Source organism: Homalodisca vitripennis, chromosome 5 (genome assembly GCF_021130785.1).
Source record: "Homalodisca vitripennis isolate AUS2020 chromosome 5, UT_GWSS_2.1, whole genome shotgun sequence".
In the NCBI taxonomy this organism is placed as follows: Eukaryota; Metazoa; Arthropoda; class Insecta; order Hemiptera; family Cicadellidae; genus Homalodisca; species Homalodisca vitripennis.
Genome location: NC_060211.1, coordinates 53,456,162 through 53,479,566, shown reverse-complemented (window position 1 = coordinate 53,479,566; position 23,405 = coordinate 53,456,162). Strand labels below are relative to the sequence as shown.

General features: G+C 39.8%; 1 protein-coding gene across 1 annotated transcript in view; it reads left to right on the top strand.

Annotated features, from left to right (window-relative positions):
* LOC124362210 (zinc finger protein castor homolog 1-like) overlaps window positions 1-23,405 on the top strand; it is a 138,319-nt gene that overhangs the window by 48,020 nt on the left and 66,894 nt on the right. The window contains exon 2 of the mRNA XM_046816528.1: window positions 17,395-18,149. Within this exon, the coding sequence (XP_046672484.1) occupies window positions 17,402-18,149 (748 nt within the window). The 5' untranslated portion in view covers window positions 17,395-17,401. The remainder of the gene's footprint in view (window positions 1-17,394; window positions 18,150-23,405) is intronic.

Sequence of the window (23,405 nt, the reverse complement as noted above, 5' to 3'; positions counted from 1 at the left end):
AAAAAATGTTATTCGAATGCAATTTTTTATTAATGGATTTAAACACTATGAAGACCGCTTGATTAAAATTAATAATTTTCTTTCTTCATAAAAAATATGGTTTCCATCTAAAGGTCTCTTCAATAACAGTTTATTTCCTTCGCGAAAACATTGACTTGCAAACTTAAATATTAATAAACACAAATTAATTATTTCTGAGAGTTTGTCCTGGTACAAGGACATTATTCGTGATTAGTGTATTATCACGTCTGACTTATTTATTGTATGAATACTGCCAAATAGATCTAAAACCCATAGGATTCAGCTATTCGTTAATTTTCACAGTTTGTAAATGTCACGGAAATCTTGATTTTTTCGCTCTAACTTGGTTATGTACAATTAATAACTGTTTATGTCAGCTGCCCGACATACCCCAGACCCAGGTTAGAGAGCGACAGCTGTGGCCCGCGCTCTGTGGGTCCATACATCAGTACTATCACGCATCGCGCGAGGTGTCTGCTACAAATGGGGGGCCACGGGGTTCTACTCCCAGACAAATCGCGCACCTCGAGATCCACTATCATTCTGAGACAGACTCACTGATAGCTTGACATCAACTAAATAGTGGGTCGCCATAATGGTTGTTCTCTTGGTCTCACGGTTGTTTTCTTCCGGCTCCAAACAATTTTCTAACTAGTAAAAAAAGCTACTTACTTTTACCGTAATTTCCTCATTTTGAACTATAGCTTGAATTTTTAATTATGTGTTTACATATTTGAATGTATCGCTGTTGTAATATCGTTGTATGTACAATGCTGGATAGGTAGGTAAGCGACTATAATAGTATGAACAGCTGGTTACCCCCACTCGCTTCCGGAACTACGCTGATTTACCTCTCCACCATTATAGCTTTTCTTCTTTCATTGTACAATGAGAGGTAAATATCATACTTCTGAGAAAACACAAGGAGATATATCCACTACTATAGGTTTTATCAATAATGCTATGTCATTATTGTGAAATGTATATTTTAAAATAAAAAATGAAGACAGTATGTTTGAATCCAATGAAATTTCATCCACAATGTTAGGCATTGTTGAACACACATTTCACCCTTATACCTATAGTTTTGATCAATATAGGACCTTACTATATTTCATTTACAATTTACGAATAATTTTGCTCCAATTTATCGTAACGATTCCAGTCAACTGGATATTTTCATCGCCCAACTAACAACTCAAAACTTTACACGTTTACTATCTTTGAAAATATCCACGGGCTAGTAATTTGTCATTTGTGCATTAAATCTGCGATTGTCACTGCAAATGGACAAAACAAAAAAGTTTCGACATCTATGATGTATTGGATAATAATTCTGAATGTTTAACAGAGATATTTGAAAAATATGTCTAATCTTCAAAATATGATGGTTACAAATGATACATGTGATGAAATTATATTACGTCCTTATAAATGCTAAGAGTAGATCGTTGTGACTGGGGTGGCTATAACGTGAAAGGAAGTCGATCATCCCGGAGAAGTGGGGTTGTCGAGATGATATTTATGTATTTAGCGGTAAATAAATTGTCCATTGAGCTTGTGCTTCTTATCAAGTTTCACTATATTAGTTAAAGCTTCAAATGTACTGGACTTTGATGCAATAAATCCAAAACCGAAATCTCTATAATGCAGCAAAATAATACCACTTCAAATTGTTACTCATTAAAAAAACTAAAAAATGGATGCTACCAAAACTAGTTTGTTAATGAATCAATTTGTGCCATTTGTAACCACGCATTCGACAAGCGCCCATTAACGAAATTTGGAAACCGTGTAAAATCAACCGTGTGTGAAACAGATTAAATCTGTAACAATGGGTAGCCACTGAGAAATTCAACACATGTGCCGGTATACGGTGCATTTAGGCGAATGCTCCTGATTGCCGAATTAGATAGAACTTTATAATTAGGGAGTGTCGGAAGAGATTGCTATTTTAACGGGCTTTTCATTCATTAATTTCGGGGTTGTTAAATTATAAGGTACATAATGTCTCATTTAGTATAGTGAGCGTGGTTTTTCACAATACTACCGTTAAGTTCACTGCTGGATGTAGGATGAATTTTCGTGGATTTTTCAGTGGTTTATTAACGCAAATGAAATTCTTAATGGAGCGTATCAAATGCCCAAACTCGTTAACAAAATTTTATAGACCTCTCCGGATATCGAACCCTTTCGGTTGGAGATCCGCAACCTTACCTCTACGCTACGGAGTACGTCTAATTTTGCAAAAAGTTATATCTCGTTCGTTCTACTGTATTACTCTCAAGCCTGATATTGTATATAAGAGTTATGCTCAAATGGAAATAGTTATGGAGAAGTTGTTTTGTCCGACCGGATAACTCCAGTACTTCGATTGATATTTTGTCAGAAAGGTTTTTTACTGAGCGTTGATAATTTGATGATGCTCCTCCCCGACGCACAAGTAGGTCTTCGTTGCCCACAAGACAAATCTGCACCTGGTGTCTCGAGTATCCTGTGTGACGCGACGTCTCATCTGACATTACCTCCAATTAACCCCGTGTCCAGTAACAAGCCTACTAATTGCGTTAGCCTGCGCCTGCGACGTCAGCGCATGAGTCGCCCACCGCCATTATACTGATTATTCAAATCCGCCCGTGTTTCACCGATTATGAATAACTTGCAAATGGTGTCACCGGCTCTATAAGGCCGCCTTTTGATTGCCCAAACAATGGCCGGTCGTCTCAATGGCCATATATTTATCCCGGCTGGTGGCCATTATTCAAATCGGAATAATTGTTCCTATTGTGAATCTTATAACAGTTGGAATAAACATGCGCGTCTTTGGGATGGCGACCTCCTCGTTTCCACCGTAATGATGGGAACCGTAGCGAGCCCTCGGATTGTCCCCATCTTTGTCTTTCCGAACAATGAACAATATAGGAAGTATAAGGAGAGCTCCTTACCGAATTGGATCTGCTAAATTGGCTTCAGTGATTTTTCCATTGAAAAAAAAAACTTGGTTTGTCTCTTAAATTGTCTAGAAATGTCTCTTTCTTACCCGTTCATCTGTGCGATCCTTGAGGAGTTCACGCACCCCTATCGATGCGTGAGGCGAACCACTTAGCCAACATAGCCACCACACCAACTGACTCAGCGTTACTGATGCTAGTTTTCTAGGTCACCGATCGCTGATATGAGGGGTCAATATGACCAACACTGTGCCCCGGTCCAATAAGAGTTTTGTAACCCGTCATGTATCTCGCAGATTATGTAAATAGGCTAAACAACTGATTTACAAGGCCTAATTTACGCGCCGTTTTCCTCAAATCTCGCCGCCGCCGTGGACATTACCATACCCACAAACAATTCCTGCACACTGCCTCGTCTCTCTGACCTGGATCTGGTCCCTTGATTCTCGCTCAGTCCGGCGAGATTTCACACATAAGAGTTCATTTGAATGTTCAGGTTTCTCCTGCACTATTCATCGGTTTGTGTAATTACAATACCGTATATATTTGTTCTCAACTACAAAACATGCAGATTTTGACACACACAAAAATTTGAAAATGCATTAAAATGCAAAATTTGAAATGTGACGCTCACTTTGATACTTGTGGGGTTTGTGTTTTCTTCAAACAAAATCCACTCTTAAAGGCAGCGACGCACAAAGATTGCGACGAAGAAGACATTGCATCACGTCTCCGCGGATAATTTATACGGACTCTTTTTCCTGCCGTCCACGGATATTTAGCAAAAACCCCAGCTTCTGAATATCTGTCGAACGTTTCCACATACTTTCGCAAACAATCAACCTAATTTTTAACGGCAAAAACGGACCCATTGTTCCATAAACATAGAGGCGGCCAAGTGCTCTTTTTTGTAAGAGATTAGCCGGCAATGCCGTCCTCCGACAAGAATGTTTCTCGAAATGGGGAAAGCATTTGGTACTTTTTGCCGGCATGTACTCCGGCGGTGGTTCTTATCATTTTTCAGAACAATAGCTCTGCCCGAGGACTGGTTCTGTAAACTTCTCCGCGCCAATTTGCATGTTCAACGCTGCCCGAGGTAAGAGCGGTTCAAAGGGTCATCCACGAAAGAATTCCATTCGTGTCTGTCCCTCTGAGGGAGGTTTTGATTTGTGTTTCGTTTTCCGTTTCGTAAAATTGAACAAACAAATCAATATTTATGGGCATTTGGAAATTGTTGGGGGACGAATCTTTTCAGATCACTTATTACTTTTGTGCGTCGTCAGCGAAAAATATCCAACATAGAAACTAAACAATTATTTTCCAAATCAATGTGACAATACGAAAGAAGAATAAGTTGTAGACAAAATAAAACGATAAAGCGTTTCCAAAACTGCATTAAAATGAACAGGATCTACTACAAAGTGATAGCTTGCTAATTGTGATTTGTACATTCAGATTGGAATTAACAAAGCAATTTCTTCGCGTTAAATATTTATGAAAACGGCGAAATGTTTAAAGAAACCCATCAATCACAATCCTATTGTCTGGCTGTTAAACACAATTGTCACATATTGGAAATTCATACATGTAGATTTAATCTTTCACTGATTACACGAACAGCGTCATTACACTTGTTGTCTAACTGTACGTCAGCGTTTCATCAAGATTGTGGCTTGCGGCTATAATGAAATACTCGACAGTGTCGCTTTAAAAGTGACACGCATTTAATATAGCAGCCACTTTCACCTTCGTTGCCCTTTGCATGTCTGATCCTGTCTTACAAAAGTTTGGAGACTTTCCATTCTCAGTCTTATGAATAGTTTCGTCACTGCCTTTAGATTATTGCTATAGTTAGGAATCCGCTTCTTTTGATACGTTTGTATGTACGATGTTTTATTGTTATTTTTAATAATGGTAATTTGAAACTAACAGGTTTTTCAGTCTAGCCCTAATAGCAGACATGGTTCACGAGTGAATCATGAGATCACTATTTCGATCCGGCACTAAAGCACCAATATTTTATTTCGACCCGACTTACATTTCCCTGGAAACCGACACAAGGTAAACAAGCTCATGAATAAAATGAAAGTCTACGATTTCGTGGAGACTATGAAGAGACGCACACAAGTGCGGTACATTAGTTGCGCACATAACGCTAGTCGCCTACTCACGCGACTTGTGTGCCCGGGGCCAGGTCTCACGGCATAATGAAATGAAAGTATGGAAGGTGCAAGTATATCGGGTGATTCTCCAGGTGTCCACATCAGATGCACGACTTGTCTCCAATGCTAATACCGATCGTGTTTCTTGGTATTCCCACAGAAACCTCGATACGCCCATGTAATCCCCTGCGGCTCTAACCTTTCCCGTTCTGTCGCTTTCTTGTTCTTCTTGTTCGCAGCTATATTGTTTCCTTTATAGGCGTGTACACCACCTTACCTTGGACTCTCTTCTCTTTTATATCGCCTCTCGCTCTCGCGTAATCATCTCTTATTCTGCTGACTTCATTGTTTCTGGCGTAATATTGCGGATTATCTTCGGGTTTCAGATGGGATTGATCATAATGCATGTTTTATTGTTGCGTGGAATAGCTTTCAATTGGTTGTGGGTAACAGGAGTCAACAGACAAAGAGGAGTGGGTACTTCGTACTTCTTATTGGAACTATACATGAAGAGATTTTATAGACTTGGGAATGCGTAGGCCTAAGATTTCGTTGGCTGAGCGCAAGTACAGCCTCGTGTCCACTGATGTTCTTCTATATTCTTGTATATTCTTCTTAAAAGGATGACATTGAAAGATTTGAAAATAAAATTACTATAAGAATGTATATTCTTCAAATTAATAACACTAATTATTCATAAATATATTATAACTAGTGCTGTACGCAAAGTTAAATAAAATAAAAAGTGTTGGTTCAAATTACTGTTTACTTAAATTATAAAATCGAATATTAATCTGTAAACTACAAGTGGAGGCCTTAATTTGAATCCTCATTAAGTTTTGAATATTTTCGTTGTATTATTTAAATTTTTTAGTATTTTCATATCAAGATGGTGGTTAAAAAGTTGCCCAAAAATCAAAAACCCGAAAATTTGAGTTCTAAGATCCGATATTATACCTAGGCAAATATTGGCACGTAATCCTACGACTAATGTTATTCTTCTCGTCGCTTGAATCTCAGTAAGAAGAAACATTGTCAATAATCAACGGAGGATAACATTCTTGCAATATCGCTCTGCAATGTCATCATGTACGTGAAAGGGCTTCATGGGGAGGTCAGATTAGGCTCCATCACCAGAAGTTCGCCCTGGATAAAAAGACATTGACAATTGGAGGTGGCCCACCTCTCAGATCTTGCAGCACTCTGGCCACGCTGTCCGCAGGTTGGCTCGTTAGACCGATGAGTTATTCAGATTTTAGGGGCAGAAAGGAGCTCGTTATGAAGCGTGCTGTGGAAGCCATTAAGTGTATCAACTGCTTGTTAGCAGGGATGACTTCAGCAAACCTCCTTTATCTGATCAGTGCATTGTCAGCCGAGCACGCCGAAATGTGAGTGAAATAACATTGCTTGGGCGATGTGATCACTGTCGGTTCTCGCTCCTCCCAACAATGGCAACTCGTGGCACTCTGCCTTCCAACACCGCATTTCATGAGGTACGAGTATGAGGACTACAACGTCACTGAAATTTTACTTTTTCTGGTGAACGTTTTTACCCATTTCTCGTAGGGAAATTATTCAAATGATTTTGGATGTTTTCAGATTAATCAAACTGGGTTATATTCATTTTTATCCACTTGAAGCAATCTTTTCCGAGTGTTTCATTTATTGTATTGTATGTAAAATTGTACTAATCGTGGGCAGCCCGATCTGCCTATTACATCAATCACTGATAGGTTATAAGTATTTTAGAAACACGTATTTATGAAAAAGTCTACGCTGAAGATTTAAAAAGGATCTGAAGCGCTCGGAGAAAGATGACAACAAATCGGGCGGGCGCTGAGAAGGCGACACATGAAAGATTGGTGGGCGAGGAAGGGGCTCCGATATCATTGACTTGGCTTGTTTGGAGAAGAAACAAAACGAGAGCGAAGCGGTGTCAAAAGTGTTTGGTGTTTCCGAGAATGTGTACAAGCGTCAGTGTCAATAACAGCTCTTGGCACGGACATAGGCTCGGCCGTGTCTTTCAGCCTGATAGAGGATATACTTGCCGTTACATTTTACAGATCACCTAAATTTGGAGTCTCTAATGACGTAACAGTCTGTTGAAAGATGGCCTTATACAGTATTTCACGTCGTTTCTAAGGTTCTATTGTTGCCAATTCGTCTTTGAACAATGTAATACAACAATAATAAAGAAATTTGTGGATTTTGCCATGCGTTCTCTAATTTGTCAAGCCATACATTTTGTTTTTTGTTTTTGTTTCCAATAAATTTTGATTGGGAGATTACAATTTGACAAGAGACGTAGCATTGAAAAGTGTTTTATTCATAATATAAAATGATACACCTTTAACACTTTTTGATTTTATTGTTTACAATGTACATTTTGAATTCGACGAATTCATCTTCAGGTACTACTTGTAGGTTAAGGTCAACCTAGTAAATAAATAATTGAAACTCTTTATTTTCTATTATTTATTTACTACAGTTACCTTAACCTACAAGTAACTGAAGATGAATTCATCGCATTCGAAACGCACATTTTACTCAATAAAATCGATCAAGAAGTGTTAAAAGTTATATATCATATAATTTGACATTCAAAGTACAAATTTTGAAGAATACCACCAATCTCTACATGTTCTCTACTCCGCGATCCTACACTGCTATCTGAGTGAAGGTTCGCTCATCAGCTCTGTCTAGTTGACCATGAAATTGATGTTCACACTTCTTCATCCTCCTCTATTTATATTCTCTCAATTAGTCAACCGGTCTAACGAATTTCAGTGTAGCCAATCGTCGCACGTCAACAAATATCCCGCATCTCTCCCTCGCGGTTCCCTACCGGCTCCTCCGCGGGAGCAGTTCCCCCATCTACATATTTGCTTCAAACACCTCTGCGAGAACACCTTGGAAATGTCTTGACTTAATGAGTCGCGCGCTCGACCTTCGCTGGAGAGTGTGGTTGTGAAGGTCACGAGATTTGTGGAATATAGCACCAATAGCGCCTCCCGCCGAGCCTCCCGTATCGAATGAGTAGATCCTACTCGAATGTCAGAGGTGGTGAAACACGTTGCTTTTCATATAATACATCTCGGAATGTGAGGTGTGGCCGGTCGGTCTGCAGAGTCCAAAATAGTTTCGTGTATATAAATTAATGAGTTAGGACGGGATTTTAGCACAGTGTAACCGATTGTATGTAACACTGTATGCTGATCAGTTATACCCTTTAAAGAAATAAGGACACTATGAAACTAAATCTAAAAATTTAGCATCTTCTTATTTTTTCCTTCGCAATTTCAAATTGTTGTGGTGGAACAGTATTATCTTTTGTATTTTAACTAAGACTATACTCTATGCTGAGTACACAGTATTTAAAACCTCTTTGGTATAGTGGTAAGAGCTTGAATTCAGTTTCCTTCGCAATTTAAAATGTTTGTGGTGGAACAATATTATCTTTTCTATTTTAACTAAGAATATACTCTAAGCTGAGTAAATAGTATTTAAAACGTCTTTGGGATAGTGGTAAGAACTTGAATTCGGTTTCCTTCGCAATTTAAAATTTTTGTGGTGGAACAGTATTATCTTTTGTATTTTAACTAATAATATACTCTATGCTGAGTAAACAGTATTTAAAAGCCCTTTGGGATTGTGGTAAGAGCTTTAATTCAGATCGTACATTATTCAAGGAACAATTGCAATGTTCCAAATACTACTAGAAAATCCACTTTAATATAGTGACCAAAATAACAGAGCCAAATTGATAACAAGTGTTCTGACAAGATTAATTTAAACGCCGAAAGACAAGAACGAACAAAGAAAAAGAAACCAAGGGTTAATTTGTGGACTAGTTTTTATTAATTGCTGTTGTACAATTTCTATTTAAATACATGTTGTTGTGATCTCTGAAATCATGACCGATGAAGTATTGTGTCCAAGTTTATTTCATAATATGTAACAATGTGTATAGCCATTAATTCTTTTATGGAATTCGTTGAATGAGAATAACTGATTTAAAATAATTTGAACATTACGTGAATTTATCGGCTGTTACAAAACTGGGTCACGAATGGACTGTTCAAAATTCAAGGTGAAGTGGTCGAATATGCCTAATGTGTGTCACGCCTATATGAATCATATTTTGGAATAAAAGTTCCTGCAGGTTACAAACTGACGGTATAGAGTAAGTACTATGTGGGGCCCAAAGTATTGCCACCAAAATACGCCCCCTTTCTTTGTTTCGTTTCCCGGATACAATTCAACAATGATGCCCTACATATTATTACTGTTTCCCAGTTGTTATTCTAATTGAACCCGTACACGTGGAACATCTTATGGAACAGCCAACATTCGAGTGGATGACTGGTTACTGGTTATGAGCGCTGCTCAACTCGTTCGCTTCGCTCGTCCGTCATCTGGCGGCTTGGCAACAATGCTCTTTACGGAAATAAACTGTCCATTGAATGTATTTACGGGGTTCCGGCATACCAGATGTCTGGGCAGCCCCGCACGGCCTCCCCCAATTTCGTTCGGTCTTTTATGGATTGTGACCAGGCACTTTTCTGTACGCCCTTTTTAACGACCGCCGCGAAGTCTCGTGGGCGTGTGACGTGAAAGATTAATCTATATCGTGTTTAAAGAAAAATACGTTTTCGCATTTTGGTTTGAAATCAATTTTGGTCGGTAAACCGTAAACATTTCTTGACATTTGATGAATTCAAAGGAAGATCGATTGTAATTGCAATGATATAATCGATGGTTGAAACATCGCAGGATTCCGTATATAAAGACAAAGGAAGAGTACTATTCTTACGTAAATAAATGCATATAAATGAATATCATAAATCTTTAAATAAAGCATACAAATTTCAGAGAATTTTATAAATGAAAAATGGAACTTGATCGACAGTTCGTTGTTTACTACTTATCACTTTCCGTAAAAAGTTTGATTCATTAGGTCGTTTACCCAGCTACTTTAATTATTCCACAACTTATCTTATAAAGTTGCGCTTTTTTCACTAGAAACCGCAAGGTTAAAATTTACAAATGACCTTACAAAGTTTACTGAACTCGGTATTGTTCCCAATTAATTATGAAAAATATTTGCGATTGTGAGTTTTTGCCAAGATTACTTGTTTAATAACCTTCACAGAATTATTGCAACACCGTAATGTTGAATTATTGCCAATAGACACTTTTACTTTTTTATTTTTATATAAAATCCTGAACTCTTTGTGTTGTGTTGGCATTACTTTAATGTTTTATATACATATCCTTACTTATTGTATCTAATATTCTATATTAACCGATAATTATTTTATTGAATATCGTAAGGGACCTTTTTTAAAAATTGTTTTATGTACTTTTTTCCAGATAAGTAATTTAATTATTCTCTTCCTATACCTCTTATCAATGATATGGGTAAGTTTCTGATAAGTCAATGTTTTCAGAAGGGTACACAACAACCTCGTAGTTAAATATATTACTAAACTAAAATAGGGTAAGAGGCTTCGCTAAGTTTGAATGCAAAATGTTAAGTTTATAGCTACATGTTTCATAATAATGTGGGATACTGTTAAAATGTCATAAATGGTTATACTCAGTTTGTTTTAAAATGTATTAATTCTGCGATTTTCTTCTCTATCATGACTCCCATACGATAAATGTAAATATGTTTGCTAACGCTCAGCCAAATCTAATGAGGTGACATATAGCACCATCAAACTCGTTGCCTAAATTAAATTTTACCAAAGTCTATAGGTCAGTTTGTCCTTAATATATCGTGCGGACAGACAGAACAAAATAAAACTTTTCCGGTCCTTGTAATCAATATGGCTGAGTTTCCCTTGCCAAAACATATATATACAACGATGTCCCTTAGTTACCCTCAATGCCGAATTTATACAATTCCGGACAATGCGTGAAATCATGTCAGTCAGTGATAGGTCAGTCAAGTCTGTATCCCCTTGTACGGAAACTTGCCGTACTCCTCGGACCGGAGGTGTGCGACAAACCGCCCCAAGGCCGGCGGCGGATCATGATGTAATTGCCGTGGACCGATACTGGGGATCGCTGTTATTTGGAACTCGATGAATAATTGAACGCCAGAGAAATCTCAAACAATTGTGAAACGGGCGAGGTCATTTGTCAACTTACCACGTGGTTTTTTATCTCCAAGCCGTGCTAGGATTCCCCCACACACGGGTGATAATGGGCATTGATTCGTTTTTGTGGCAGTCTCCTTGTCGGTCGGTAGCTTCTATAGAGGGAGGGAGGCCAATTCATATCTGCAAGAGTTTGTAGGTTAGGAATTGTCGTACATCCATACCGCTCTTTGCTCTGCCAGCATTGTTATGTCCGGACCTCAATGTCTCTTTAAGATTTTATCAAATGGCAAGACCTGAAAAGGAACTATCGTTTTCCATTTCGTAGAAAAAGGCTCAAAAGTACAAGTTACAGCACCGATTGGGGCACAGATAAAAATTAACCCAATGTAAATTGCCTCCCAAAAACATTTGCTGCGATGAAATAAAGAATGGTCCACGGAAATTCAGAAAGCTGGAGAGAAACTGTGACCATACTGGACGGCAGTTTTTGTGGCAAACGACCGCGTAACAGGTCCAAGGAAAGGCGGTGACCAAACGGGTTTCAAAACGAAACCAGGCACACCGAGCCTGAACTCCTTGTGTTCAAGAAAAGGAGAGTTCAAGGCAGGAGGCAGGAAAAGGAATTTGTGAATCGATGAAGCGGAGAGAGCCGCAGCGTGTGAGGTCGAACCGAGGTACTTAATCAGCTGGGAGGGAACTTGCGTAATCGTCTGAAGGATAGGAAGGTGTAAATTATTGCGTCAGGTGAGTAATTTGAGAGAGACACAGAAATTTCAAAGGAGAAACGACAGAAATAACAATGGAATGGTCCAAATCGTCTAAACCGACTTGATAAAAGGAATCCTAGCTATTACCAAATCTAATTGAGGAAAATAGCATTGTTTTACCTTTGGTTGTATCATTAGTTACACAAGGGATAACTCACCCAACGCTATAAATCGGAAAAAAGTGTGCACTCAGATCTGTAAAATTAAATGCTGAAATAGCGCAGGTAGTAAATTAATATTTGAACGGTAGTGATCAAAATTACGTGCAGCTCTAGGGTTAGACCTTAGAACTGACTAAAATAATCGCCTGGACCACAGCTCACATCGTCTGTATGAATACTTTACACCACCGTGTAACTGATGGAATCAAAGGATAGGTTGGTTTTATAGATAGGTTCAGTCGCTTAAAAATATGAAATAACAACAATAAGCTCTTCTTCCACGAATACACACGAACAATTCCATGGAAACTGCTTAAGTAGGAAATATTGGACTGGAAAGACTGTTTAAGTAGGAAAGATTGGACTGGAAAGGAAGTGGAGATGCGGGAGAATGCGATCACATAAATCAAGGAAGAGCGGGGAGAATTAGTCAGACTGACAGCTCGCTGGGCCGCTCGGGTCGAGAGTAGTTCTGGATTGGACCCCAATAAAGAGGAACTGGAGTCACATTCCGGGCGGGCTGTAAACGCGCCGTGATTTACAAATTGGGCCCGGACTCTAGAATGCCTAATGAGCCATCTATCGGTGCGACAACGGCTAAATCAAAGGTGACACTTTAAAAGTGTACTACACGATTCGGGAGCCCTCCCGTGGACGTGGGAGGTGTCGCCTCTCGCCTCGCTTCGACACCTTCTCACCTCCGAGATGTCTTCTTCTCTCACTGGGCTACTGTGTTGATGTCTTACATTGTGAAACACCCCTCTTCATGTTTAGTTTTGACTGCTACAGATTAATAAGTGTAGATAATCTTTTCCATCGGGAAATTTTATTCTGGCTCTGCAAGCCTAGCAATTTTGCAAAACATTAGTAGTTTAATTGGCGCATTCCATTTAAATACATTTCATGGAACATTTCAGACTAGATATTTTATGTTATTTAGTTCAAGTGGCATATTAAAATTTCCAATCATCTATTTAATTAATTTCAACTCCCTTTGATAAAGGGGACCCAACAACCAACGTAACAGGGCTCCAAGGATTGAAACAGTATCACAATCTGGGTAACTAATGATTCATTGCTTGGAAACAAAACTAATATAGACCTTTCGCGAGACAAATGTCTACCGAATACGTTCGAGTAGCTCCTGAATGCCTTTGAAGATCTAAAGCTCATAATAGCCTATCGTCATTTCCTGGAGATCGGATGACTCAGTGTCCAAAAGGTTAAGGCCTTTCAGAAACCATAAGCCTCAAATATAGCCTCATAACTCAGACACCTCTCAAAGACAAGAGTTTCCTAAATATGGGAATATTTTATAATCCTTTCATAATCGTCTAGAGGCTGGCAAAGCCCAAAGGCCGAGTTTGAGACAACCGTTACTATCGATCTAAAGAGGCTCTTAGATGTGGGATGGAATAATCTATGCCAATATTCCCTGAAGTAGGATCAGTAGCTCTCAAGGATAGAATAACTCCACAAAATGGTCTAAGGCTTACTTTCAATGGATAGGTGAAGAAGTACGTTCTAATCCTTGGACAGAGAAGGCCGTGGTCCAATATTTAGTTTTTCAGATATGAGAGGCTTCTTCGTGCAATGTAGTCCTGATTTTTCTAAACTCCAGATTTAGACTATTTGACCTACGACAGAAATCATTGACATGAATTCGTTATTGGGATCATGAGTTACTACGCACCGTCCAATCAATGACTTCATCTTCTTGCACAGATCATCGATACTCTTGTGTACGTACCTAAATGCTCTAATTGCAGCTACGCCCGGTTAGTCAGCCGCGCCGCCCGTCGTCACGCTCGGTGCTCCAACAGAGGCGGAGGAGGTGGCGATATCTGCTATCTGACTTGACCGACCGGCCTCTGTTGATTTATACCCGTTAATTATATCAATTAGCGTCTTCTCGGGAGTTCCCCGGTAAAACTCTTCATTTAGCCTCGACTCTTCTCGCCGTGTGTCTGACAGTCCGGCAACCTGTTATCGCCTGGATGGACGAAATTGAGCAATTGACTGGGACTCGCTTGCTTCCTACTCCACGGGCTCCAGGCCACCTTTATAGCCCAATTTCCGGACTGTTTTATTTTACTCGGTTGTATTTATTCCGCCGCTTCCTGCGACTGCAGTGATAACCTTGTTTGCCTTACAACTGTTTGCTCTCGGTTTATGATTGTGTTCGTAAAAGAGGTAGGCTGTTTATACTGACCTGTCTGTTGAGAACAAATTTTCATCTCAGACTTTTACGGAGAAAGAGATTCATAGAGAATGTTTCAATTCCCAGCATCTGAAATCTCTATTGGTATGAACTTACCTCTAATCTCCATGAGTAATTTGCACAAAATTTGTTCACCATTACATTTGCAATATAATGTTAAAGGAACACTTGGTGTTCCAAGACAAGTTTGTACATAATATGGTTATTACAAATAAAATAAAATTGTTTGGAAAATTATAGGTTGGGTTCATGAATAAAATGAAATAACCTGGAATATTGAATTTTTAGATGGTTTCGCTTGCGAACCCTTTACCTAAGCCTCTCTAGGGATGTTGGTGAAGACACATAATCCTCCTTAGCCTCAGAGGTCTCAGCACACTGGTTCAATCAGTAGAGACTACCGGTTCGCTAATAGTACACACTAATACCGGGCTGTAATCGGGTTAGGGGAGTACAGATCCGTGTCTAGGGAACCTTACCTTGCGACCGGGCACTCCGGGGGGTGGGTTTGGCCAGTAACCCCCGCAGGCAGGAGAGATAATGGCCTCCTTCAGACTTCCGGGATTAGGGTCCTCCACAGGAGAGTTGCACGAGTGGAACTTTTCTTTACCCTCGTAAATTGTTACGTAGTATTTTCCCGGAAGTATAATTGATGGGGGTTTTGGATAATTGTTGAAAAATATTACTAAATCCACATAATGTTTCCACTAAACACATACAATTTTGATACAATTATGTTTTTTGTGAATTAATTTTTAAATTGTTAGGCCCTAACATTTTGATTACTTAAATAAACTGACCCTTAAATCATAGACTGGAAATTAATTTTTGCCATTTACCTTTGAATTATTTAAGTTTATTTTGGAACTTCTAAGTTAAAATTGTTCTTTTAGTGTTCTTGCGCTGGTCATTCAAAAAATTAATAGGTTTAGTGTTTAATTACATTTATGTCATAATTGATTTAATAATTACTTGTAATAAAAATGCAAAAAGATGTCATTCTAAATTTTTTGTCTTGTGTAAATCCAAACCAAAACTCCAGTGGCAAGACATGGAGTAAATGGTTACGTCAGATCAGTCTAATATCGTTCTGTACAGGTCGGGAAGAACCTCTTTTCGAAACCAGTACCTAATGTAAGAAGCATTAACAGCTATCCCAACCCAGTTTCTCCCAATTTCCATCTGGAGATGTGTAATTCGTGCGTGTATTCCAGTGTTGATGGTAATCAGCGGCGGTTCACGGGTCGGTCGATGGCTTCATTTACACGATCGACCGGCACCAGAGATAGCATCGATCGATTTATCGCCGAGCGACTGAGCGTTCCGATTCCGAAAGTCCGCTTTCTCCGTTTCCGCAATTTTCGGTGGCTTCGGAAGACACCGGACCAGCCCAATTAGTTCCCGCTTGACCGAAACGGAATTTACATAATCGGCCCTCAACGGATTTACAAGGAGTTGTAATTCATACGGGCTTTGGGACGTCAATGAATAAACGGTGGTCCTGTTTATCAATGAACCGCCTATCAGGGATTAATTAATGATTTGTTGTGAAGTTTATTGATTGAGAAAATGCTCCAAGCTAATTGGTTTTCCTAATCTTGGCATGTTTATAACATCTAGTTTTATCTATTTTTACACGTATCAAGAGCCTTACGGAAGAGGCAGAATTTGAATACAAATAACCAAATTAGCTTATCAAATGGAGCTGGGACAAGTATTCGTTTTTAGAAACACCAGATATAACTTCAGAGTGACCATATTATTATTTAGTTTATGGGCAAAGGATAGTGTAAGTTAACATTTCCTTAATTATATTGTATTAAAAATCTCATTTTTTTTCTTCTCATAATTTTTAAATTCTTAGTAGTAACAAAAACTACATTTTAGTAACCCTAACGTTAGTAGCGTACACGTGATTTTGAAAATGGAGGTTTTAATAATGGTAAATGGGGAGTATTAATACATGCACGATGAAACAGCCTTAGCAAAACCAATTATATTGAGTTGTCAAGTATAAATTAGCTGGTTGTGAACGGTTTGGTTCCTATATTGTGGAGCTATTCCCACTACATGTCTAAAGGGGTGCAGGAACCCATATAAACGCCCCCTAGTTGCAGCAATGCATGACATCGAAGGTTCAATTTCCCAGAAGGCACAAATTCACCTTGAGGTGCCTCCTTTGTCCAAGAACCCCTCTCAGTACAAAGAGTCCTAGAACCGACACGATTCTCAAGATTCTTCTTGAGTATTACGTAGGATGATCAAAGAATCCCTTAAATAAGAAAGGGTGATCATTTATCACTCAGGAAGAGAGCCAGCGCCAGCAGAGGTGTCTAAGAAGGTGAATTACGCGACCTTAGCGCCAGGTGACCCGAGAGAGCCGAAGACTCCAGTCGATGTTTTGTCCCCACGCTCACATGAGGCTGCTGATATATCGCACTACTCCAGCCCGGTGTCGGCCCCGCAGAACGGGTCCGGCTGTGCGATCGGTATCCTGCTCGGTGACGAACGCCGCTCATTTGCAGCCGCTGACCTGGGTCAGTTAGGCGAGTAACTGCTGCTGGTCTTCGGCCTTCAGTAGTCTTCCCTAGCTCTAGCGTCTGATGCTGTTCCTGATTCAATTTGATATTTGCGGCACACACGCTGTTTTACTGGAGTCCTGTATTAGACCAATGGTTGCTTGGAAGCCACAATTGTTTATGTGGAGTATTTATGGTATGGCATTTTGTACCAAGAGATTTGTATAAATCTACTTTATGAAAGATAAAACCAACCTGAAAGATCTAACAGATGGTAATTCATCTCAGTAAATCGTAAAGACAAAATTGTCAGAAGACATACACATTATAGAAGTACAAATAACATACAACAATAATATAGTGTTAGAAATAATTAAAATGATGATTAAAGGTCAATCTTTAGTTGTACTGCAGAGCATCATAACAAATATCGTCAAAGTTGTTCATGATATTCCATGAATACTGAATTCAATTGTTTGTTTCAGATTTCTCATGGTCAACATGGCGGAAGCTGAGCCGGCAGCGATGTTCCTGACTGCCTCCCAACATCGCCTGCAGAGCTTGGACATGATGTCTGACATGGACTCGGAACCGGACGAGGCGCCATCGATGTTGATGATGCGCAGTTTCCACCAGCAGGTGGGAGAACTCAAGAGAAACAAGAGGAAGAACTTCCAACCACGCAACATCTCCTACTCGGACGATTCCGACATCTTCCGGAGGAACGCTCACGAGAGCAGCGGCGATTCTGGAGACGAAGGTTCAGAAGCGTTGGACTTGAGCAACAGTGAAACAGTTCCTAGCGGTAACAAGAGGTTCAGAAAGACTCTGTTGAACGTGCCTCCGGCAAAAAGATTCGAGGGATCTCCGATGGAGAGGTCGGCGCCGGAAGCCCAAGCTCCGGTCCCGATGGATCTTAGTTGTTCCAAGACCGCCTCCAATGACTACCCTGACGAGTCGGTTCACAGTGAAACGGAGTCGAACTCTGAAGACAGTGAAAGGACGGAAAGTAGTTCTAAACGTGAATTCCAGAGGTTTGACAGTGTGAATACTTCGGAGCAGCCGTCACCTCACCAGTACCTCCTACATCATGCCTTCCTCAACCAACCCCAGGACGCGTCTGATCTCAAAGAGTACGCGCAGAACACCGTGAAGGAGCTCTTGGAGATCTACGGCCTCAACAGTGCCGAGGTCGCCGAGTCCATCACCAACAACGTCCCCATCTCTAATTTCAGCTCAGGTAAGTCATACTTAGGGTTTCCAAAATTTTGGTTGGGAATGATTTCTGAAAACTATTGTCCCACAATATCTTATTTATTTAGTACTTTGATAGTAATGAAGTTTTTACAAATGCCCTAGTAGCCAGACATTTAGCTTTTCATTCTTAAAATAACAACCGTTACGTCATAACACATAATTAAATCCAGTTAGACCGCGCAGCAGGCCAGCTGCTCATAGCGCTAGTATCGTAACCATGTTTACAAAATAGCTGCTAATCAGGGAGTCTACCGCTTTGCTCGCTTTCTAACGAGGCTTTCCTCCTAAACCAAAACCGGGAGTAAGTAATCCAGTTCTAGGTGTGAATGAACATTAGTACATGTGGTTAGAGGTGACCAGCTAAGCCGGGGAATCTGTTTGTTTTAGCGCCAAACAGCTGCGTGTTAACCAGCTCAGCTGATCACAGGCTGAATATTTTATGGTAATGTTCCCTTTATCCTCAAGGCGGTCAGTGGCGCTCCACTGCGTTTTATCAATGTATCCACTCGACCCCTCGTCTGACTCGCTCCAGGAGGATCGTAAGTTACAGCCACCGTCATTAAAGTAATTTGATTTTTAATCGATGTGGCCCACGAGGTTTTGCATTTTAAGGAAAAACAGAATACCCCTTGCTGTAATTGACTGTTTTCTTTATAAAGCTATATTTAAATTAGAACAAATTACACCATGCGTGTTGATAGTCCATAAAGCAAAGTGATTGGGGGTTCTGTAAAAATGGTTTTCAAGACGGGATGGAAGTAATATTGCAATAAGTACAGAACACAGCTTTAAACGGCTCGATACACAAAGGTATGCACATCGCGGACCGCAGTCCGACATTTCTAGACTCAACAAAACGTGTGCACCCCATAACTTCCAGAAAAGAAAATCAGTCATGCTCCCGCATCCGCGGTTCCTTTCGTTTCGCTCCCGTCTTGAATGACTTAACGAGCCCCTAACAAGTTCCACTAATCGCCGATCATAATGAGCACATAAAGTCACCTTTGTCATATTTATCGTGGTGCGCTTTATACAGAACATTTCTCCCGGATCAGAGTCATGCCGGCAGCGGAGACCGCCGATTCCGGGCAGACCGTGAAGTATCGTGCCGGCCGGACTCCGAACAAAGCCGCGAACCCGACCGGCTAACTAACCTAAGTATAATATTAATAAAGCTCCGGTATTCGGTGTAAATACGAAATCGTGCGGAGCCCAATTCCGAGACGGGGTGATCATTAATCAACCGCGGAGTGGTCGGCTGGGTCGCGACCGGCGGGATGGAAGAGTTGATCATTACCGGGAACAAAGCCGTCTGCAGGACTGGAGTCCATCTTCGAAGTAATTAGTCTACGTAATTGTCTTCGCGCCCTTTTCATACTTGCTCTGGATTTGATAAGATCTTACCGAACTGTATTGTTACCTCTCGACGGTACCTGTGGCTCGGCTCCGTCTTCACTTGAGCCTTCTGACAGCACAATGGTGTTGAAATATTATCGCCCCAATGAGCTTCGCCCGGTCACAAAGAGGTTAGGTTTCCCACGATTGCCTTTGAGAAGGTCAAAGATTTTCTAGTGCCTCGATTTAACTTGTGACGAGTATGTCCCTTGCATAAGTCACTAAATTTACTCATTTATAATAGAAATCTTCAGAGTCCATGTAACGCTTCGTGGAAAATATACCTTTTTCTCGAAACAGCATTAAGACTTCGTCCTGCGATTGTTTGCACACTCATCATAAGATTATATGGAGAGCTGATAAAGTAAACCTTGAAAAGAAGGATGTCATGTTAGTCATCTGACGCCAGTGCGCTGTCACCTCGTCAGTGACAGAGACAGAGATAAATCTGTGTTTTCCCTCGTCAACACCAGGACAGTGGATAGTGTGTAACAGCCGACAATTACACTGCAGCAGTAACACCGGTTTACCTCTCGCGAGCGGCCGGTGGAGGACAAAGGAGGAAAATGAAATTTGAGCGGTTTATCCAGAACCGTTTCCGAGGTTAATTTAAAAATAATGCTGCCTTTACGGCCACATCTGCCCATAACCGCGTAAAGCATTCTCAGAAGTAATAACACGGATTCCAATAAAGCATAACCCGGCCCCACCCCGTCCTTAACGACGCATTGTTAATGTCGGAAATGATGGAAGAAGTTCGGATCCTGTTTTGCAGACATTTTCGCAACTGCCAATAAACCGTTGCCATGGCAATCCGTAATGCTGGTTTGGCAATAAAATTGAAATAAAGCGGGCAGTAAAAAAGAAACATGGCGACCGTTAAAAGAGTCATAACAGACGAAATGAACGAGTAAGATGTTGCCACTTTTATTTCCCCAAAGTTCTCCAAAACGCGCCACACACGATGTAAATAGCGCCGGCAAATCCGCGGCGATAAATTCCATAATAACTCGAGTTTTCATTCGATAAAGAACTGCAAGAACTTTTATTAATAGCGCCAATAAATGGTCTTTCTCGGATTTATTTGAGGTCGGATTTAGAAGTAATGTATTTGCTCGGATAGCTTTCTTTATGTGTAATTATTTCTTGCTTCATTCGTTTTGTTTTACGGTCCTCCGTGTATCTTATTGTTTTCAATGTTATCGTCTTGAAATTTATAGGCCTCAGTCGTGGGATTATAATTCTTCCGGCGATAGAGCGACAGTAAAACATCGCATTGTTACCTCTGTACAAACACTCACAAGGATGTAGAGGCAATAACGGTTGATAATGCCGGTGCCTGCGTAAGCGCCAGGTCGATAACAACCGGGATTGAAGTGTGATGATGAATGCGTGTTGATTGAAAGACAATCAATCCTGCAATCGGTAGTCAGCGAGGCTTTCACTATGTTAATGGACTGTGGGATTACAAGTCGTGCCAGGTACAGCATTTTTTCATCTGCAAATAAAATGGTACTGCACTTCATTGGAAAAAGGGGTTTCTTTAACTTCTTACTACTTTCGATACAAAGTTAGTATATAAAAGGTGACTGTACCAGAATTCTTTTTCTCGATTATTTTATTTTCATAATCCACGTTGAAGTGGGTAGTCAATTAAGAAAATTAGGTACCGTGGAAGTTGAATGGGGTTGATCAACAATTGAAGGGTTCGTTAAAATATAATTTGCTTAGTTTTAAGGATTTTGGACATTTAAACAAATTTTTATCAATTTTCGCTCGTAATAAATCAAAATGCATTTAAATTGAAAACCTTTTGAGTACTCTAACAACTACAATATATTTTAATGTCAAGAACACAGATATTGGAAAATATAGATTTTGCTTCCGAGTTTGTAACGGATAATACAACGACTTTTCACTCAACATGTCTGTTGCTTTTGCATTTTGAACTTATGATGTATTTTGGCAGTGAGAACTTCGAATGGTAAAGTTTAATCTGAGAATAACAGACATATCATGAAGCTAGAACGGAGTAGAGAACGAGAGAGTGGATTAGGCTTGAGTAATTAAAAACGATCCTTCAGGTGTTCAAGTCGTTACAACTCTAAATGTAAAATTCCTCAACATTTTTGAAGAAAAGTTTTTCGTATCTTGCACCCAGAATTCGGAATGAAAATTACGTCACACCATGTTTCTTGAATATCATAGTCACCATCTCCTTCTGTACATCGTCCGTCTCCTAGGCTCCAGACAGACCCCACACACGTGTTGCTAGTTGGCAACGCTTGTATCTACAATGAAATCATTACCACACCTCGACCACACCTTAATCTGGATTCCACCATTAATGAGAGTTCAAACTTCGAGCGGCCGAGCCCCGGCGAGCACTTGTTTTGCGGAGAAAGTGGAATATTGATGGGCCATTGTCAGGCCGGCGTAGGCCCCTGATGCATATCTGTCTGGATGTGGAGCGCCCGGGTACTACGCTGCGGTCCGACTCCGACATTCCTATCTGATACCGAGATTCCGCTAACCAGTGCCCGGCCCGCCTCGGTACTCGGTATTCCGCCGTTCCGCCCAAATGTGACCGACCGGTTTCACTTCCACTTCCTCTTCTTGCTGGAATCTTGAGACTTTACATTGTGAACTCCGGGTGATAAAAATTCCTCGCTCGTTTTTGCCCGAGGAAGGAATTTACTTCAGATGCTCACATTTTGTTTTGGGCCCATTAGAGATGATTAAGGTTCGCAAAAACTGACATCTCTTGTCTTTAGAACCTTAAATACCTTTTATGTCAAGTTCTTTTCTCCCAATTTGGAGGCAATTAAATAGCGAACACCGGTTCGGTTTCGTCGTTCCTGTGTTTAAGAATTCTGATACTCATGGAACAAATTAACAAACGCAAATGGAAGAGGAAATTTGAAGACAAATTTATATTTTGTACTTGATACTACAATGTTGCTTTATTGAATTGAAGATAGTTGTTAAGTATTAAAAAAAACAAGCATTACTATCATTATAAAGAACAAAAAGTTTTCATACTTGAGTTTTGAATGCGCGTAGATCTTAAATAAAAAAGATTCTAATTTCTCTTACTCCTTACACTTGAAGACTACATCTAAGTAAGAAATTACTTGAACGAGTATATACCGAGATAAATATACCATATAAGAGATTTATAGTTAGTCGTAAAAGCACTGTAGTTTTTAAAATTATCAACTTCTTTGCGAAATTTATGTAAAACCTAGTATTTTTCTACCAGGTTACAGAATATAATTGAATGCTAGTAAATAATATTTAATTGAGTTTTCTGATATGTAATATCAGGCTTATTTGAATGTTTTGTTAAAACACAATTTAAAAAGTTATTTTTGTGGCGAAGATAGAGATGGACAAGTTGATAGTAATTCTTAAGTTTATGAGAACAAAAACAAAAGGAGAACAAATGCCGATTCTGAGGTGTAAGTGTCTGTATCCAGGAATATCTAGATATCTGGACACAGGATGCGAACCCAATTGCCTCTTATTTACAGGTCGGAAGTTGAATCCCGTTCGACACCTAGAACCATCGGTCCTCCCAAGAGCTGCAACGTCGGCCGCAGTATATATGTCGCGATTACACGCTCGCGCTCCACCGAGAACTAAACTTTTCATCTTCGTTTAAAATCACTTTATGTTCATAAAATTGAATCAAATCTAATGTTTTCTTGTTATATACTGATACAAGTACTACTGACGTTCAATTTACACTTGTTAATAAAATATATACATATTTGTACAAAAGTAGGAAAAGTATAAAATACAAATTTAAGTTATAATATATAATTATTTTTTTAATCAAGCA